The sequence below is a fragment of the Hemibagrus wyckioides genome, linkage group LG25, assembly GCF_019097595.1.
Source record: "Hemibagrus wyckioides isolate EC202008001 linkage group LG25, SWU_Hwy_1.0, whole genome shotgun sequence".
NCBI lineage: Eukaryota > Metazoa > Chordata > Actinopteri > Siluriformes > Bagridae > Hemibagrus > Hemibagrus wyckioides.
Window position 1 is genome coordinate 8,448,625 of NC_080734.1, and position 17,922 is coordinate 8,466,546.

At 37.1% G+C, this 17,922-nt stretch overlaps 1 protein-coding gene across 4 annotated transcripts in view; it reads right to left on the reverse strand.

Moving 5' to 3' along the window:
* Positions 1-744: 744 nt before the first annotated feature.
* LOC131345955 (filamin-A-interacting protein 1) overlaps positions 745-17,922 on the reverse strand; it is a 38,532-nt gene continuing 21,354 nt past the window's right edge. Inside the window, exons 4-7 of one of the 4 annotated variants that reach the window (XM_058379178.1) lie at positions 16,798-16,976; positions 6,049-8,854; positions 4,955-5,015; positions 745-1,246 (exon numbers count right to left, since the gene is read on the reverse strand). In XM_058379178.1, coding sequence (XP_058235161.1) covers positions 1,209-1,246; positions 4,955-5,015; positions 6,049-8,854; positions 16,798-16,976 — 3,084 coding nt within the window. In that variant the 3' untranslated portion in view covers positions 745-1,208. The other 3 variants (XM_058379180.1, XM_058379177.1, XM_058379179.1) reach the window with 3 other exon arrangements.

Here is a 17,922-nt window from a genome sequence, read left to right on the forward strand (position 1 = left end):
AAAGTGCAACTGTTGTATATTTTATAGGGAAACAAATATTTTGCAGTAATTTCATTATTATCAAAAGACATTCCCCATTGATTAAAAAGTATCGTTGAGACAGGGTCAAAATATCTTTCTGAAATTCTGTTTTTTATAATCACTATGCAATGAAAATGTATTTTTTCTACTTTGAATTTGTCCATGACACAGTGGACATATTTTGTGGTTTGCTTGTACATTGTCTGCTTGCAGTTAATTTATACGCATGCTGGAGTTTGACCAACATGCATTTTATAACAGCCTAAGCCTTCCTTAATACAACAAATATGAACTTAAATGGAAAATCTCATTTTTATTTTGGAAATTGCGAAGTATCAAAAGCACTTTATGGTGATTGTGACCCCCGGGTGAATCGTTCCTACATTAGAATGTCATGAAAATTAAAATTAATTTTTAACAACTCTTTGTGATGTGTCTCCTGTCTACAAGAACCAACTCAAAGAGTCGATTCATTCCTGAATAAATAGAGTGTTTTAAATTTGAGGAATGGGATTAATGGGATTGTGTAAGCATAATCTTCACTGCATCTAAGATATGGAATATACTATTGAAATATCTCATATAATCAAGAATTATTCATTATATACTTTCTATATGTCCATAAAGACAACAATTCCTGTTTTATTAAGAAAATCTGGACCGGAATGTTTGTGCTATGTGTTATTAAAACAAATAAACTTGGTTGGAGTCCATATTTTAATTTAAAACACACTCCATTAAAACAGTAGCTCTGTAATGACAGTGTTTGTGTATACATATATTTCCACAGCAATACAATCATAACTGAATATACATACAATTCTGAGGCCTTCAGAATAAAAATTAAAACAAAATGAAAACAATATCACTTTCATCTCACATACAATCACTGATATCTTGTCATGTTTTCAGATTTCATGCTTTCAATCCGTCTCTTTCATACTGACATGCATTCGTTTTCCGTGTTATCCCACTTTCTTTTTTCTCTGCAAAATGTCCATCACTGAATCACACTTTATTAAAGAAAAAAATGGCAGCAACAAAACAGACTTGTGTGCTCCAGACTCCTAGCTTGGTTCCAGGGGTAAAGTTGAGGGTGATGCTGATCCACATGCCCTTTTAGGAGCAGACAGAAACATGGCAGTTTGAGCTGTGGAGATGCTTATCCTGGGAGCTACACCTGAGTCTCAACGAGGCTCCAAAGTCATGCGGAGCACAAAATTTTCTGCAGGTGAAAAATAGGAAGAGTTAGGTGAAGTTGCCGCCATTACCTACCTTACCTTTTTAACTAAATGTCAGACATTATTGGCCAATATTGACACACTGTAGCTAGACTGCACTGACCAAAAACAGAACATATATAGACCAGAAAAATTTATATGAAGTATCTCTATAATTAGCGATCAGATCTATGCCCAGGAAATGGCTTATGGCATATGGTTTTTATGGTATAATTTAAGTAAGGCAAGGACAAATTTTTGATGTTTTTTGGAATCAGGTTGCTTACTGGGTTATTATTAATAAATCTGTAATTAAGACTGTATGTATAACTGCAACTCATGTTATTGTTCCTATTATTTTCAGACATGTATAGTGTTCTGTTAATGCCAAATTCATTGCAGTTACTTAAGTTAAAAAATTCTTTGATCAATGCATTCAAGGCTTATTAAACACCAAGGCTACAAAATGAAGGCTGCAATGAATAAATGACTAATATAACATTTAAATAAAAAGTAGAAGTCTCTTTACGTGTCTTTACTGACACATCTACAGTAACATCTCAGACAGTAATCCAAGTTCAGGATCAAACTGGGGATTGGAGCTGTGAGGCAGCAAAGCTACCACCATGTGCTGCAGTGCCTCCTAATGATTATCTGTCATTCAGAAGCACATTTTGCCACAATGCATTTCTGTATCATCATTAAATCTTATGTTCTGTTTAAGTTAAAGTGGCCCATTTTGCATTTTACCAAACTCAAAAATGCTATACCCTACTCTATGTTATTGGCTCAATTTCTCCACCATAAAAGATCATGTGTAAGAGAATATTTATATTACCAAGATGGTGTTCTGGTTATTTTGAAGTAATAAGTAATATGATCAAATTAAAATGTTTTAGGCATGAAACAAAAAGTCCTCACGGTCTTGTATTTCTACTCCCATTTTCTATCTACCATTACTCTCCATCAGAAGTAAATCAGAAGTAAAGTTACTGTATGTAGTGATTATGTATCTTAATAAAGTTGTGTAACATCTACATGAAGTTAAAGGACTTTTGACTGATATAGACATTCATTACTTCCTACATTAACTTCATAGTTCTGACACATAGCTCCATCTCCATAAGAAACCAACATCAGAGTACAAATATCTCTTAGGCTGAAGTGTATACATTAAAAATGTAATAATTTGATTTTGTTGAGCAGTTACAAAAACTATGACATTTCTCACACAATAAAACAATTTTTGTGTATCATTTGTATTCAAAGTAAAAAAAAAGAGCAAGTTAGGTGAATCTATCATGAGCAGCACTTTGGTGAAAAGCTGGTGCTAGTTAATGGATGGAAAAATGATTAGAAAATAAATATTCAAAAATAAAAATAAAATAGAACATTTAGGTTACATGGCTGATGATATAATGGAATGGAGACTGAGTAAAGAAACCTGGAATGGGACCACAGATTAGTAGCTGCTTTAGATGATTGGAATTTTCTTTGTTTCTTGAAATGTTTCTGTTGTCACTCTATTTGTAGCATAAATGAATGTATGTCTTGGACAGATTCTCAGCAACTGGTTTATCATGTTTATCATGTTGTCACTTCTGTATTTGTTGCCAGATCTTCTGGTACACCAGAGGCACATCCAACAATAATACTGAGCTGTTCATTATGAGTGAAGTTTTGAACATCTCCTAGTAGTCTAGACTTGTAATATCTTGTATTATTTGCACTGAACGGTGGGAAATTCCAAAGCATTTACACCCTACCTGTGATAAGCACATATGACATCATGAAGCTTGGCAAGAACATATGTTGATCACTGAGGGCTGGATATATAAAGCACTGTGAGGATAATTATTTGATTCAAAACCTTTTCTTCAGAGATGGCATTACATAAATGGCCTCTTTTACTTCTTCGCCAAACTTTGTCTTCTTTGTCCAGAATGTGAGATTGTTGTTCTCAAATGAATGATCTTGAATCTTGGTGCACTGGCGTATATTTGTGTGACAGCATGGGAAATCCTTTCACAATGTGAGCTTTTAACATTTTCTTCTATAAATAGTTTTGAAAACTTTCTTCATTTCGAGTTGACATTGTGACAGCTTCCTGTATCTGAGCTTGATTGAATTGAACTGAATTGATCAGGCTTATGTTCATTTCACTGAAGCAAGTAGCTATCCAATAACTTCATCAAAGTGTGGCATTTACTGTGTGAAGAAATCAGCAAGGTTAGGCTATTAATAATCAACCATCTTGTTTTTAACTGACTCTTTACCCATTATAATCTCTGCAGGAAGATAGACATGATTAAATTATTTATTTATTAAATTTTTTTTATTTATTATTTATTTTATTTATTTTTATTTATTTATTTATTTTTTTGTTGCCAAAGCTAGTTTGTTTGCTTTTATCTTTTTTGGCTGTTTGCTAGAATTCAGGCACAGCCCCAACTAACAGGTTTTCCCAGACCATTACACAAATGTGATAAATTAAATTACACATGGCATGTTTGTATCTAATGTTTGTATCAAGTCAGATATTGTAGCAAAACTCCAAACTTTGGCTTCAAAAACCAGCAAAAAATAATTTATATATTATAATAATTTACATTCCATCACCAGAGAGTGGCGCAAGATACCCATTAAAAGTCATCTGTTTGAGACATGATGTGTTTTCTCTGTATTTCCCACAAGAGTGTTTAGTATAACTGTCAAATGTAATATCAAATCCTATTAATATTGCATGATAACAAAGTTGCCTTTTTGATATCAGTCATTTCCTCTCATCCTCTGTTTAAGATCTTAAACTCACTCTCACTAATGCTGGACACATTTGGTGAAAGCTGTTCTTCATAAGTGCTGCATGCTCTGTGAAGCATTTTGTGGTGCAATATCAGTGTTTATGCAGATGAGAGAATTAAATGAAGCATTATGGATTGCATCATGGAACTCCTAATGGAGGTTTCCTAGTCCAGGTTTGATGTAAATGATATTGTTATACAAGAAAATGGTGTGACATCAACAGTAAAAGGCAATATAGTGACATAGAGGGATGAAAAATTTCCATTTATTAAGGCTTGGTGCAAGTGAATCAAACATGACAGATTATATTAAATATGCATTTTTTTTGGAAACCTCCACTAGCAACTATCAGGTCAAACAAAACCAACAAAACAACAAAAAGAAAGTAAATGATAAGAGAAGACACTTAAGTAAACCAAAAACCCAGCCAAGGGGTTAGTAGCCTAACGTTGTGCTCTAGTAGGGGAAATGATGTTGCATTCAAGCCAAAGAACTGTATGCTCAGTAAGTTCAAGTGTCAACACTATATACATTAGCTAGTATGTATATACAATACTATATACATACTATATACTTTCCAGACCATATATTTTAAAATACAAACACAATCACATTTTTTGATTGAGAGTGAGAGATGACAATAATGGTATCTAATATTTGTAAGTGCTTCAATTGTGAGTCCTAATGGGTCCACTTTAAACTACTCGGGTACATCAGTGGCTCTGTAGTGCATAGATCAATTAACATTAACTATTACAGAGTGCCAGACTCTCAGCACTTGCCCCCCGCCGTGGACACTGAGCTGATCACTGCAGACTTCCTCAGTTCAATTTTCATTGACTGGCTTTCAGCTCGAGACTCTATCCTGGATACTGCAGCAAGGCCCATTACAGTTTTGCCTGGTTTCATACCTTTTGACATAGGGATTCGTGTTGCTGAGCAAGTCCGAGTTGACTGCACATCCGTCCCGGACTGGTAATGAAAAAAAGGATACGTGTCAGATAAGACGGTATGCAGTAATTTTTATATACATCACAATTTCTAAATTAAATCAATGGTGGAAAAAAACTGTTTGCAATGTCCAAAAGTGCTTCAACCCTCGTAACAATTAGGTGAATTTAAATATTAGAAAAACAGAACTTTCTCAGCCAGAACAGAGCTGCTCAACTCCACTCCTTTCACTAAACGACAGCCCACAAGTCATATCTAGTTTAAACACATAGAGAGGAAATAGAGAGATGGCAAGCCCTTTCACTGCAGATTAAAATTTCCCTCCATTTAATTCAAAACTTTTTAATATCATTTTTGTGTAAATTCCAACACTGTCACGGTTGAACTGTAGAAAGGGATGGCCATCTACTATATTACAAATACTCCAATGTTTCAAGCAGTAAAGAGTTTTCCAAGGCTCCAAAAGGCTGATTATTATATAAACATCTCCAAAACGTGTGTTCAACGTGTAACGTTTATAACCTACCATGTACCCACAAGACTCGATAACAGACTACACTTTAAGGTCCAGCTCTCGATTAGCTATTGTGTTTGTTTTAGTAAAGGGTCTTATTGTGCCAGGATATGCATGTTAGCGCGCGTCTGCTCACACATGTAGACCAACTAATGCTAAGTGCTAGGCAAATAGTTCAGGCCAACTTTGTGGTTAAATATGAGGGATCAGTCAGTTTGGTGCCAAGTAAATCTTTTTTAACAATCGAGGAAAAGAATTCCACTGGTTCGGGGTGGAATTGGCATAAAAGGTCATTCCAGGGTTAGTTAACAGTCACATGTTAGGTAATGTATTGCACTTATCTATACCTGGACAGAGATCTATCTAGGGAGCAGACACCCCCTGATATCATTTTGAAACAATTCAGAAGCAACTGTAATGTAGAAGATTGCACATCATTATGTTGTTTGGGGTCACACAGTTTTATTAATTGCTAAATAGCTAATAGCAAACAAGAGGTTGAACAGATGACATTTACTATGTCTGTTTAGGATCACTCACCACAGACTGGGTTGGCCTTGACGGAGCAGAAGTGATGGGAGTAATGGTGATGCTACTTGTCATCTTGCCAGGTGTGCTTTTCCCTACAGAAGTGGAGGAGGACTGTCGGGGGGACCGCAGGACAGTCCCCGTAGTAGGTGTCTCCTTGCTATCTGTGCATACACTCATAGGCCTTACTGTGAGCATGGGGCTGTTTCCAGAGTCCGGAGACCTCTTGAATTGACTCCCTAGATGAATATGGATTTTGTTGTCTTCTGTTGTTATGATGTTGGTGTTGGAGTTGTATTTGCGGACTGGTGTCGGCACCGTCTGCTTCTCTGGAGTCACCTTGAACACAGCTCGGCCCATGCTTGAGGTCTCCTGAGGATCTGGAGAAAGAGGCGCCTGCAGTACTGGGCTTGTGCTAACTGTGATTACTGAGACAGGAGAACTTGGAGAGTCAGGATAGGAGATCTTGCTTCCCTCTGGGGACTTGGCTCTAGAAATGGCCGTAATGGTCACTGGAGACTTGGTCCTGTCCATTGCATCATAGCTGCCCTTCGGTGACACAGTAGTGGGTTTAGGAACTATAGTTATCCGTGGTTTCTGCAACCCTAAAGTAGGGATGATTGTGGTGCTTGAGAAAAAGTCCTCGGCACGAGGACTGGTGATCTCCAATGTGGCAGTGCTGTTTTGATGATCTGGAGTTACCCTTATATGCAGTGGCTGGCCTGGTTTTTGTGACATGGTTAACTCTGGCGATTGAGGTGATGCATCTCCATTAACGTTATTAACGTTAAAAGTCAACTTGTCTAAGCCATCCTGTGTATCAGCATTTGCTTCTTTCTTCTTCATCCAAGGAATCAATGATTTTTTCATACCTAGTTCTGTAGATGCAGGTGGATAACGATCTAGCACTGCTGGTTTTTTAAGGCCTTTCTGCCTCAAATTGCTCATCACATGATTTTCTTCCAGAACAGATTTCCTTATGAATACCGCTGGAGTCTCTTCTTCAAGAGCCTCATTAACATGTGCATCTGTCTGGACAGCTGTTGAAGTGAGAGGGACATCCACTATCCTCCTTCCATTCATGCTAGGTCGTAGTGCTCTGCTGTATCGCTTAGTCACCTCTAAGTCTTTGGTGAGGTTTAGAATCTGTTGGCTCATACTTTTCTTTTTGTCCTGCTCCTCAATGAGTCTCTGCTGTAGAACCGTGTAGTCGACCTGAAGTTGAGATAACTGATCCTCTTTGTTCATCAGCTCATGAATCTTCTCCTTAAGAGCCAGGACATCTGCCTGCAAGTCTCTGGTTTTGGCTTCCTCCATCTTGCACCTCAATCTTAATTCAGCTTCTTGGCTCACAGCCTCCCCCTTTTCGATGGCCTTGTTCCTGGCAATCTGTGACTTCATTTCCTCCAAGAGCTGAGAAAGGACATTGGCCTTATCTTGCTCTGTTCTGAACTTCTTTTCAAGCATATCATATTCATCCTCTGTCTTCATCAAATCACCCTCCACAACCTCTAGTTGCTTCAAGCGGTTCTTCAGCCTATCAATCTCCTCTGTTAACTCCTTAACCTTGTTGTCTTCATCAGCATATCTTGCCTTGTCTACATCGAGTCTGTTTCTGGCTTTTCTTTCGGCCTCCTCCAAACAGTCGACCCTCTTTTGCATTAGCTTGACCTTTGCATTGAGATCATTTTGTTTCTCTTCTTCACATGCAAGCCTAGTCCTTAAATCATTTTTCTCCTTTGTGAGAGCTGACACTTTCGTTTCCATCTCTGACTTTAGTTTCAAAAGCTTTTTGCTCTCTTCTATCAGCTTCTCTGTAATTTCCATGACCTTGCCTTGCTCAGCCTTAAACAGCTTGCTCATGTCTTCGCTTCTTTGCTCCTCTTGCTTAATTCGTTCTGCCATGTTCTTCCTTTCATCCACTAATATTACAGTAAATGACTTGAGTTTTGTCAGATCATCTTTTAAGCTACTTTCTGCCTTTTCAAGCTTTGACTCAGCACACTGAAGCTCTTTAACATGGTTTTTAACAGTTTCCAGCTCCTTGCTTAAATTCTTTGTCAAGTTCCTCTCTCGTTCAAGGTTTGAGTGAAGTTGTGTACACTCTGATTTGCTCGCGTTGAAAGTTCCCTCAAGTTTCTCCAAGTCTGCCATCCTTTTCTGTATCTTTTCGATTTCAAGCTTCAGCTCACGACTGTGATTCTCCTCATCTTGAAGCTTCCTCCTCAGGTCCTTGCACTGTGCCTCTGCCTTTGTGATCTCCTCATCTTTTCCCTCCATCTCTAGCACTCTCTTACGGAGTGTTTCAAGCTCAGCCATGAGGCTTGAGTTTCCACATTCTCCCCTGCTGATTTTGTCCCTTAACTCTTGCAAATCCTCCTCAGATTTCTGAAGCGCTTTGTTACTTTCTTCCAGCTCCTCAGTTCTTCGAGACAGACCAGCCAGCTTTGTGCGTAACTGCCGGTTTTGGGACTCCTGACTGGAGAGCTTGTTTGTCATGTCCTCGTGTTCCTGTGAGAACTTAGCAGCTTTATGCTCTAACTCCACTTCCAACTTTTGAATTCTCTGACTGTCCTCTTTGTATTTGCTGGTGACACTTTCCAGATGTTGATCTCTTTCTTGCAGCTTTTTGCCGAGGTCCATGATCTTTTGGCTTTGCTGATCAATCTGGTCAATGTGAAGCTGCCTCTCGTCCACCAGCATCAGAGCGAAGGACTTCAGCTTCACCAGCTCATCTCTTACTTTTTCTAGTTGCCTGCTATGATCCTTGTCTTTACGTGTTTGGTATGCCTTCTCTTGCTCCAACAGTTTCTTTAGTCTGGGAAGAACACAAAGGAAGTAGAAAATCTGTTTATACTGATGGTAAATTGTAAGAAAAATGTTAATTAGTGTAAAGTACACAAGATTTTTCTCACAACATTTTTTTCTTATATCTCATTTGTTTACCTGATAGAATGGGAACCCACATATGTGAGTCCTGTGAAACCTTGATCCGATGCCTATATAACGTCATAATAAAACACTAGTGGGATGCAAAGCAGAGAAGCAGAAAAGAGAAAAAGTATGACAGCAGAGAACAAAGAAGGGGTTAGAGCTGATTCTGAGCCCTCATGTGATTGTCTCTGACAACAGATTAATGTGTTTCACATGCTTGCACGATCACAGCACTGTAAGACTGCACAAAGTAACATGGCATGAAAGACTTCCACTAAATCCCTGTTCCTCTTATGCGTGCCTTGCAGTCAGAAGCACCTAAAAAGCAACCACCCGTGATGGTGGTAAATGTTTACACTGCTTCAGCTCTGCAGGGGACCTTTATGTCAGCACAATAAATCCACTGCAAGTGCCCCAGACCCCATTAGAGATGAAAGAGAAGTCTAATTTGAAGTCAAACTATTTACCAAACTTCTTAAGTGCCAGAGATCACAAGATTCTGAACCAGATCTAAATCCTACCTGCACTCACCACTGTGTTCATATCCTCAACATCTGTCAGATTCCAAACAGATTTCAAACTCACCCGCTAACTATGATGCATTCCACGTGAGTCCATGTCTAATGAGTTTTTAGCTGTGTCTGTCGTTACGAGCCGTTAAGACTTCGGCAGGGTCGAGCGAAGGTCCCATGCTCCCTGCAGTGTTAGGCATCGCATTCCAAACATGTCATCAGTGCAAAATGAAAGGTGAACACTGTGTGGAAAGGCACTGCTCCACTCGCTGGTGATATCATCCTCCCATATAAGGCACAGAATTGTTCTACCCTTGTTTGGGCAGAGGAGGAGGGGACTGACAAGAGGGGGGGGTGTCGTTTCTCACAAAGTCTGTCCTCACTCTCTTTTCACTGTTTGCTTAGAATGAAGTCAGGATGTTGTCTCAGGAAATGGACAGGACAACAACCGGTCAAAGTGCCAAGTGGTCAAAGTACTTAAAGATTGCAAGGATTCACAGTTCACACAGCAGGCTAACCGGGAGTCCGGCATGACCCAAATATTTCCTTTCTCTGTCGTGACCAAATGTTTCCATGGAGACAGGACAACAATGCAAAAGAAAAGTTTTGTTTTGTTGAGGAAACAATGCCAGACTCGTTCTCTGTCTAGCTCAACCCTGTTACCCAGAAATACCACTGGAAAAGATGTTTTTCTTTAGGTCATGAGAATTATACAACATGATGGAGAAGTCTGATCTGAGTAGCCTGCTGCTTGGAGTTCTCTTTTTTGTAGAACAGGCAGCTAAAGGCGGTTGTTAGTTTAGGATAAATATTTATGCAAAATATGCAAAATGCCTGAAAGGCTATGACTGCTATGGTCCAGAGGCTCAGACCATGCAAATACCTCAAGGATGATGTAATCATCAATGTTAGGTGAAGACATACAGTCGGACCTTTTTTTCCTAATCTGAAACTGACTGACCAAACTGTTCTGATTAGTTTACATCAACTCTGAATGCAACCTCAAAACAGTCTGGATATAAGTAAATAGCAGATTCTGAAACCTTCCAGTTTCAATTTATAGCTAAAAATAAACAGTTACATCAACTTAAGGAATGTGACCAGGCTAAATTATAAGGCTGATGGGAATTTATTAATGAAACTCCTTTTTAAACACAGCTCTAGGCTTAACATCCATCAGGAAATGATTATGTAATTTAAAAAAGGGGGGTTGAAACATTAGAAGTACATTTGAAATATATTAGAAGGGTGCTTTATTTGGAAAATGTTGCAGTGTAAAGTGAAGAAAAGTTCATTCTGCTTTAAATATGAAAAAAATGTGATTAAAAATATGTTTCAAAAATGGCAAAATAATTTGATGCTGAGGTACAACGGCAAGACAGGACTCCCTGTTGGAACTGCCTACACAATAAGTTTTATTGTTCAGGGTGGGCCTTTCCGCTTAGCGCCCTGCTAACCAATCACAGGTGCTGTGGGGTCCGTATGACATCACCTGTGATGCATTTCTGAGATGAGCGGATCGGAGAGGAATGTGCTCACACGTTGCTGAAAGATGAGCACTGAGACGGAGCATGAGGCGATGTGAGGGGGGGTCAGAAAGGCACTGCAACAGCACAAACATAACCAGACCCTACATGATAGTCATGTATAACTGCAGTGCAAATGGTTTCATAAATCCATGCTTAAATCTTGATGTGTTTTTGTAAAAGGACCAAAATTGAAAGGACATCTTACTTTAAAAAGGTTAAGTTACATAGCTAAGGATGTATTTTATGCTGAAATATTTTCTAACATCAGGCAAAGGTGAAATATTTGTGTACTATTTGTGTACATACTCTTTAATGCAACACTACTTTTATGTGACTTTTTATATTATTTGAATTATCGTGTTATAAATTATATAAATTATATATTATATTATAAATTATATTATAAATTATTATAAATTATATTATTCTATTATTCTATTATTTTATTTTATATAATTATTATTTTTCTTGTTTTTGTCACTGCTATTATTTTTTGTACTATTATTATATTCCTATTTTTCATTTCTCAAAAACTTTAATAGAAATAAAGTTTATATTACTATGAGTATGATTATGTTTACATGGGCTAAACATCTCCAGAGCAAAACTACAAAAGCAAATGCCAGACTTATCTTGGCTAATTAACTTTTTTTTTTTTTTGTGATGAAAATTTCCAAAATCCCAAACTGTCCTATCAGTATGTCAAATTCAACAACACATTTATTTATTTTTATTTTTTTTTTTTTATTTTATATTATTATTTTTATTTATTTTATTTTTATTTATTTATTTTTAGAATTTTTTATTTTATTTTAAAATTTGAAAGAAAAAAGGCAGACAAACAAACAAACAAATAAATATATCTTGCAATCTTAATAATATTGTTGTATCACATTTGATACTTACAGCTTTTGGGTTTGTTATTTTCCGACATTTACGTAATTTTTAACCATGCTTATTTTTTCCACATAATTTTAACCATTCCAATTCTACTTATTCCCATTAGAATAATTAATCATGAATTATTTAACAAAATATTGAATATATTAGTAATTTTGTTTATCAGTAAATATGCTTTAGACCATGTTAAAAAAAATGCATTTTGAGTTATGTGCTTGCATGAAACTTTTATCTCAGTTGCCTAATACAATGAACATTTTTTTGCAATCTAAAAACTAACAATAACAAATACATTTACAAAAAATGAATTAATAATATATTTTAAATTATAACGTAGATTTTGTTTGAAATATATAGTAATCACAAGAATACTATGTTTTGTAAGGTTTCTGTGATTATATTAACATTATTCTAAAACGAATGTAAGAATTCGACTGAACATTATGCATCTTACATTCATTTACAAAAAAAATATCATCATAAATCCTACTGTCAGTTTCTGAATTTGAGCAAATTTTTACTGGAATATTATTTGTCTACTTGTACAGCCAAATAATATACTGTATATATGAATAGTATATTGTCTATATTGACTATTTGTCTATATCTATCTCAAGCGAAATTCTACAGGACTTTAAAAACGTGCGAATGTGTAGACAACATGTTAGGAGAAATCTCAGCTGCATAGACAATGAAATTAGAGCCTGTCAAATATTGGTGTCAAATTTGATACCCACGCTGTTACAGGGTTTAGGGTGACTACTGAAAAGGCCGTAAATCCACAGATTACTCACATAAACACATAATAGAAAACACGTCTGAGTGAACACACTGTACACAAACACATACAGCCATCAGACAGAATTCATCAGTCAATCCGATTACCATTACACTATAAACAAAAGCTCTCAGACAGACCAGAGTTAGGAGGTTGGAGTTTTATAGTATGTGAAAAGCAGTTACATGTGCTTTGGAGATTTTTTTCCCGGCTAGCAGGGTCACCATGTCAACTTTCCATAAACTGCTGTGAGCACCCTTGGCGTGAGTAAAGTGCGTCTTTAATGTGAGCAACAAGCATTTTATAACACAGGCATGTGGTGGAAGCTTAATGTACGTTTCTGCCATCACACAGTTCCAAGAAATGCCACCGCAAATAAATTGGATAATTAGATTAAGCTGTAATAGGAACTCATTTCCAAGCTTCTAAATGAATGAAAGACTGTAAACAGGTTTGTGCAGAACAAAATCTTTAATCCGTTCACCTCATGTCCACATGCTTTCATACCGAGCGTGGATCTCAAGCCGCCATTTCTACACCAGGACAAAAGCCTTCAAATCCATATCCATGCATCAAGTTGTCAAAACTGAGAGGAAATTATCCATGTAATACTGGATGAGATGAGATCAGCGTGTGCATGTGAGCCCTGTCATGCCTTCCTGGTGAGCACACAAGGGAGTCTGATAGCAATCGTCTTCTGCAAGGGATTTATCAGATGGGGGCTAGAATATTACAAAGCGTGTGTCCCAACATGTCAGTCCTGGAGAATGTGAACACAGAGGCATGATGCTCAGGTTGCTCAGTTGTGTGCGCTGCTTATCCAAATAGAGTATAAACATAGCTTTGCCACAGTTAATGAGAAACAGAATATCTCTGCCGCACTGATGTAGTCCAGTGGTTCCCAATCCTGTGCCTGGAGTTTCCCTGTGCTGCTCATTATAGCATTCGTTCGTCTCTTAGGCACCCAGGAACAGGCTGTTAATGAGCTGATCAGTTGGATCAGGTGTGTAAGCAACAGGGTTTTCAAGACGCAGCTGTGTGTGTGTGTATGTGTGCAATGTCCAAAGGTCTGAGCCTGCTATTGTATAGTATTGCAGTTCAATTCAATTTTCATTTGTATTGAGCTTTTAATAATAAACAGAGCACTTTTCCATATAGTGGCAAAAAAAACTCTTCCCTGACACGACATGAGGAAGAAACCTTCAGAGGAAACAGATCAGCTGCTGTTCTTGGCGACACAAGATTGTGCAATTGTGTGTGAGTCATTTGAGCACACTAATATAGGTTTAGTAAAAGTGCAAAGACTAACGGTTGAAAGGATTTTCAGTATTAGAAGGTTGTAAATATGTATGAGCACAGGACTTTATTTCATCAATTACCGCAAAGCATGTTTTCTTTGCCTCTATTCTGGCTTTTTCTTTGTCTCCATGCTTTTTTGCTTATATAATTAACCTTCCTGCTGCAGTGGAAACCTGGATGCCCTACTGACTTGCACTTCCTGAGAATTTCAGCCATGATTACATGCTCCTGCTGTTTACATAAACCTGTATTGTTTGTGCTCCTACACGTTCTGTATCTTTCCACACATTTTCTCTGCTGTAATTACCTAAATGGGTAAAGTGATCAAATCTGTTGTCAGCAACATGAGGGTAGACTCCTGCTGGAGTCTTCAACTGTATATTTTACATGAATATAACATTTTTAGTCTATGATATTTGTTCCTCATGTAGTCTCAGAGAGACTTGCCACTGATGCCTCCGGCATGCATATGTATTAATAAATGACTACACATGCATATAGCACAGCAACCTGATCTATTATGCTACTCTACTAGAGAGACTAATACTATTAAACATATTTAAATAATATAATGTACATGTCACGTTCTCTGTACATTGCGGTCTTTATTAAATCTGTATAGTAATGTCTGTAAACTAAATGTATAGCGTTGTTATTGATGTCTGTACTTTTAAGGGGCAGCTGGAACCAAATTTCTTGTGTGTGCAAAACATACTTGGCAGGTAAACCTGATTCTGATTCTGATTCTCAGCTGGTAGATAGCAGAAAGGCAAAATCATGAGGCATTTAAAATAAATAAAGCAAAGAATGTGAATGATTGGTGTAACTAATGAGAATACAATATCTGTTGCTCAAACTCTTTGTGTGTAGTTACGCAGTGTACAGTACAACATCATTATAATTGCATATTCTCACACGTGCTGATTGGCTAAAGATCGCTATGATTACCTCATAGCAAAACCATTTGCATTTTAGATCTGCTGACTGTGTCGTTTGTCCCAGATTTGACCAAATTATATCTCTGGTCAGTGTTTGCTAATCAGCGTGTTTCAGGAGGCCTCACTCATCCTTTATGAGCCCTAAAAACATCGTTCATTTGGTGCTCTTCAGCTTCGTGTGCTGCTGTGTGGCAGTCTTTGTGTGATTACACTAAATCTGAACCAGACATGTTTATGGAGACAGTGTGTGGTGTGTATTCTAGCTCGATGATTCATTTCTGACCTGGGAAAGCCGACCGTAACATACAGTGCTGGAATAAACCGGAGCATTGGCAGTATCGCTAAAACTTTAGGCTGGCTCCATAAGAACGTCATAACACACGCGTAAGCATAGAATATAATCACACTTAAAGAATAGTGAGAGACTCCATTTTACGAACAGCCAGCGTTTGTAAGATGATCCGATGTTTTATGAAGTAAAAGGACTTGTATTACTGTGAGAGAAAATAAAGACTTCATAAATGACTCATAAGCAGTGAATAATGTACAAACATCTGCATCGCCTGAAACTAGATACTCTTATAACACTAGGTCATTTTAAATATTGGCACCATATTTTTACAATAATGCATGAGAATTTATATAAAACATGTTTCCGTAATGGAAGATGACATCATTTTTTTATAAAGTAAACACATATGTATTGATGTTACAGAAATAAGGGCTTCATGGCACACACACACACACACACACACACACACACACAAGACACATACACACATTCAAGCACCTTTTTGGCTTGTACTGTAAATAGGTTGGTGTTTATAAGCTTATAAGCTTCATGACTTGGAAATGATACGTCATAAGTATTAAAAAAAATAAATAAATCTGGTATTTAGTAGAGCTATTGTGTTTCTTCATAAAGCAGATGAACTCTGCAACCCAATAAGACCAAAGTCAAATGCTCAATGTTATGAACTCATTATACCACAGTACTGCTGTTTTGGGTTTTTTTAAAACCTGATCAAATCTTTTCATATAATATTTGTGGAAGGAGTCTCCAGTGTCACTGGTTTGTAAAAATCAGTAAGTTTGCTGGACAGAGAACTCTGTGCTTTCTGGTTTCTCTGGTTTTCAGACAAACTGCATTTTTGTGTGTGTTTGTTTTGTCTTATTCAATTTTAAAAGAGAGAAACGAAGTAAAGACTGATGGAGAAACGACTGATTATAGCTGCTGTAATGTAAGTGATAACAGGAACTCATTAATTGGAATAATATACCTTGAGGCATGTTGTTATTGGAAAGTAATCAACTGCTGGATTGTAACAGTCACTCTCTCCTGCTTCGGTTGTTGATGATTGTTTTCCAATAACAGCACGTCACCAAGTGTCTTACTGTTTACGTATTTTCTCAGACATCTATACAAGACATTTGCTAAAATATGCCTCAAGTTATTTTGGGGATACTGACAAAACCTCTTTATATATTCTCATGCATTATTGTATAAATAGTGTGTTATGAAGACAGCCGTGATATAAAGTCTTACATAAATATTTAATCAGAGATCAAGCTTTGTGCGATTGTAACTGCAATTTTTTTTCACTTTCTTTTTGTGTTATTTCTGTCTCTCATCTTTTGATCTTGATGGTGTTTGGTGGTGTTTTGATGTGTTTTATTTGTTGTCACTCAGCATCATTGTGTACATGCGCTCACCCTCAATGTGTTTCCCGAGATGCAAGTAAATGAAGCGAAGTGGAACAAAGCTCCCTGCTCTGTGTGAGAACAATGTACGACATGCTGTGTGATATCTCACTCACACATATACACACACACACACACACACACACACAGAAAGAGCAGTGTCTCCTCACCTCTCACGCTCATGCTCCAGCAGGTCAGTGAAGTCATCGCTCTTGTTCATGAAGTCGATGTGTTTGCGCTTCTCACATTCCAGCTCATTAACTGTGCGACGGTGGAATTTCTCAGCCAGCAGGAGCTGCTCAAGCATCCGTCTGTACGTCTCCCTGTGCTTCTCCTCCAAACGGTCCAGCTTTACATCACAGAAACCACCCTCATTTCAGTTTTAAAGTTCAGTTCAACTCAATTTTATTTGTATAGCGTTTTTTAACAATGGACATTGTCTCCAAGCAGCTTTACAGAACATAAGAAACATAGTACAAAAGTTCAAGATTAATATAAGACTTATATTTAAATTTATCTGTATTGATCCCTAATCCCTACATTGTATAAATTCCTAATCCCTACAAGTGTATTAGAAACACTTTCAGCAATGTTTCTAATACATAAAAGAACGCACATTCAATTCAATGTAATTTGTATCACGCTCTTAACAATGGAAATTGTCATAAGGCAGCTTTACAGAATTATATCAATTAAGGATATCAATGATTCATTTCAAATATATCCCTAATGTGCAAGCTGGAGGTGTCAGTGGTGAGGAAAATATCACTGAAACAATGTTATGAAGAAACCTTGAGAGGAATCAGGCTCAAAAGGGAAGTCATCCTCATCTGGGTGACACTGGAGAGTGTGTTTATAAATCATTTCTCTTCTATAATTGTATAATATATGGTTAAAAATTGCAATCGCATAGCCAGGAAATTCATTCTAGTTTCATACGAAGTTTATCTTGTCGAAATGAGTGAAAGAACTGTTCAGCGATGGAGACTTGAGTGCTAATCGCAGTCCAAAGTCATTTTCATGGTTTCTGTATGGTACAGAATATCCACAACATGTTACCTCCTACATGAAACCTAGTCTACTGGGCAAACTTACCCTTTCACATTATTACTTGGATAAAATGGATAAATATGCAAACCTATATATTTTAAATGATTATAAAAATTGATGAAGAAGGTGAATGGATGAGGATTGATGATGAAGGTGAATGTTTTAAAGGTGACAAATGTCTGTAAATCTCAACCAAATAGTTGACACTAGTTGTCACTAGTCTCTATCTATCTATCTATCTATCT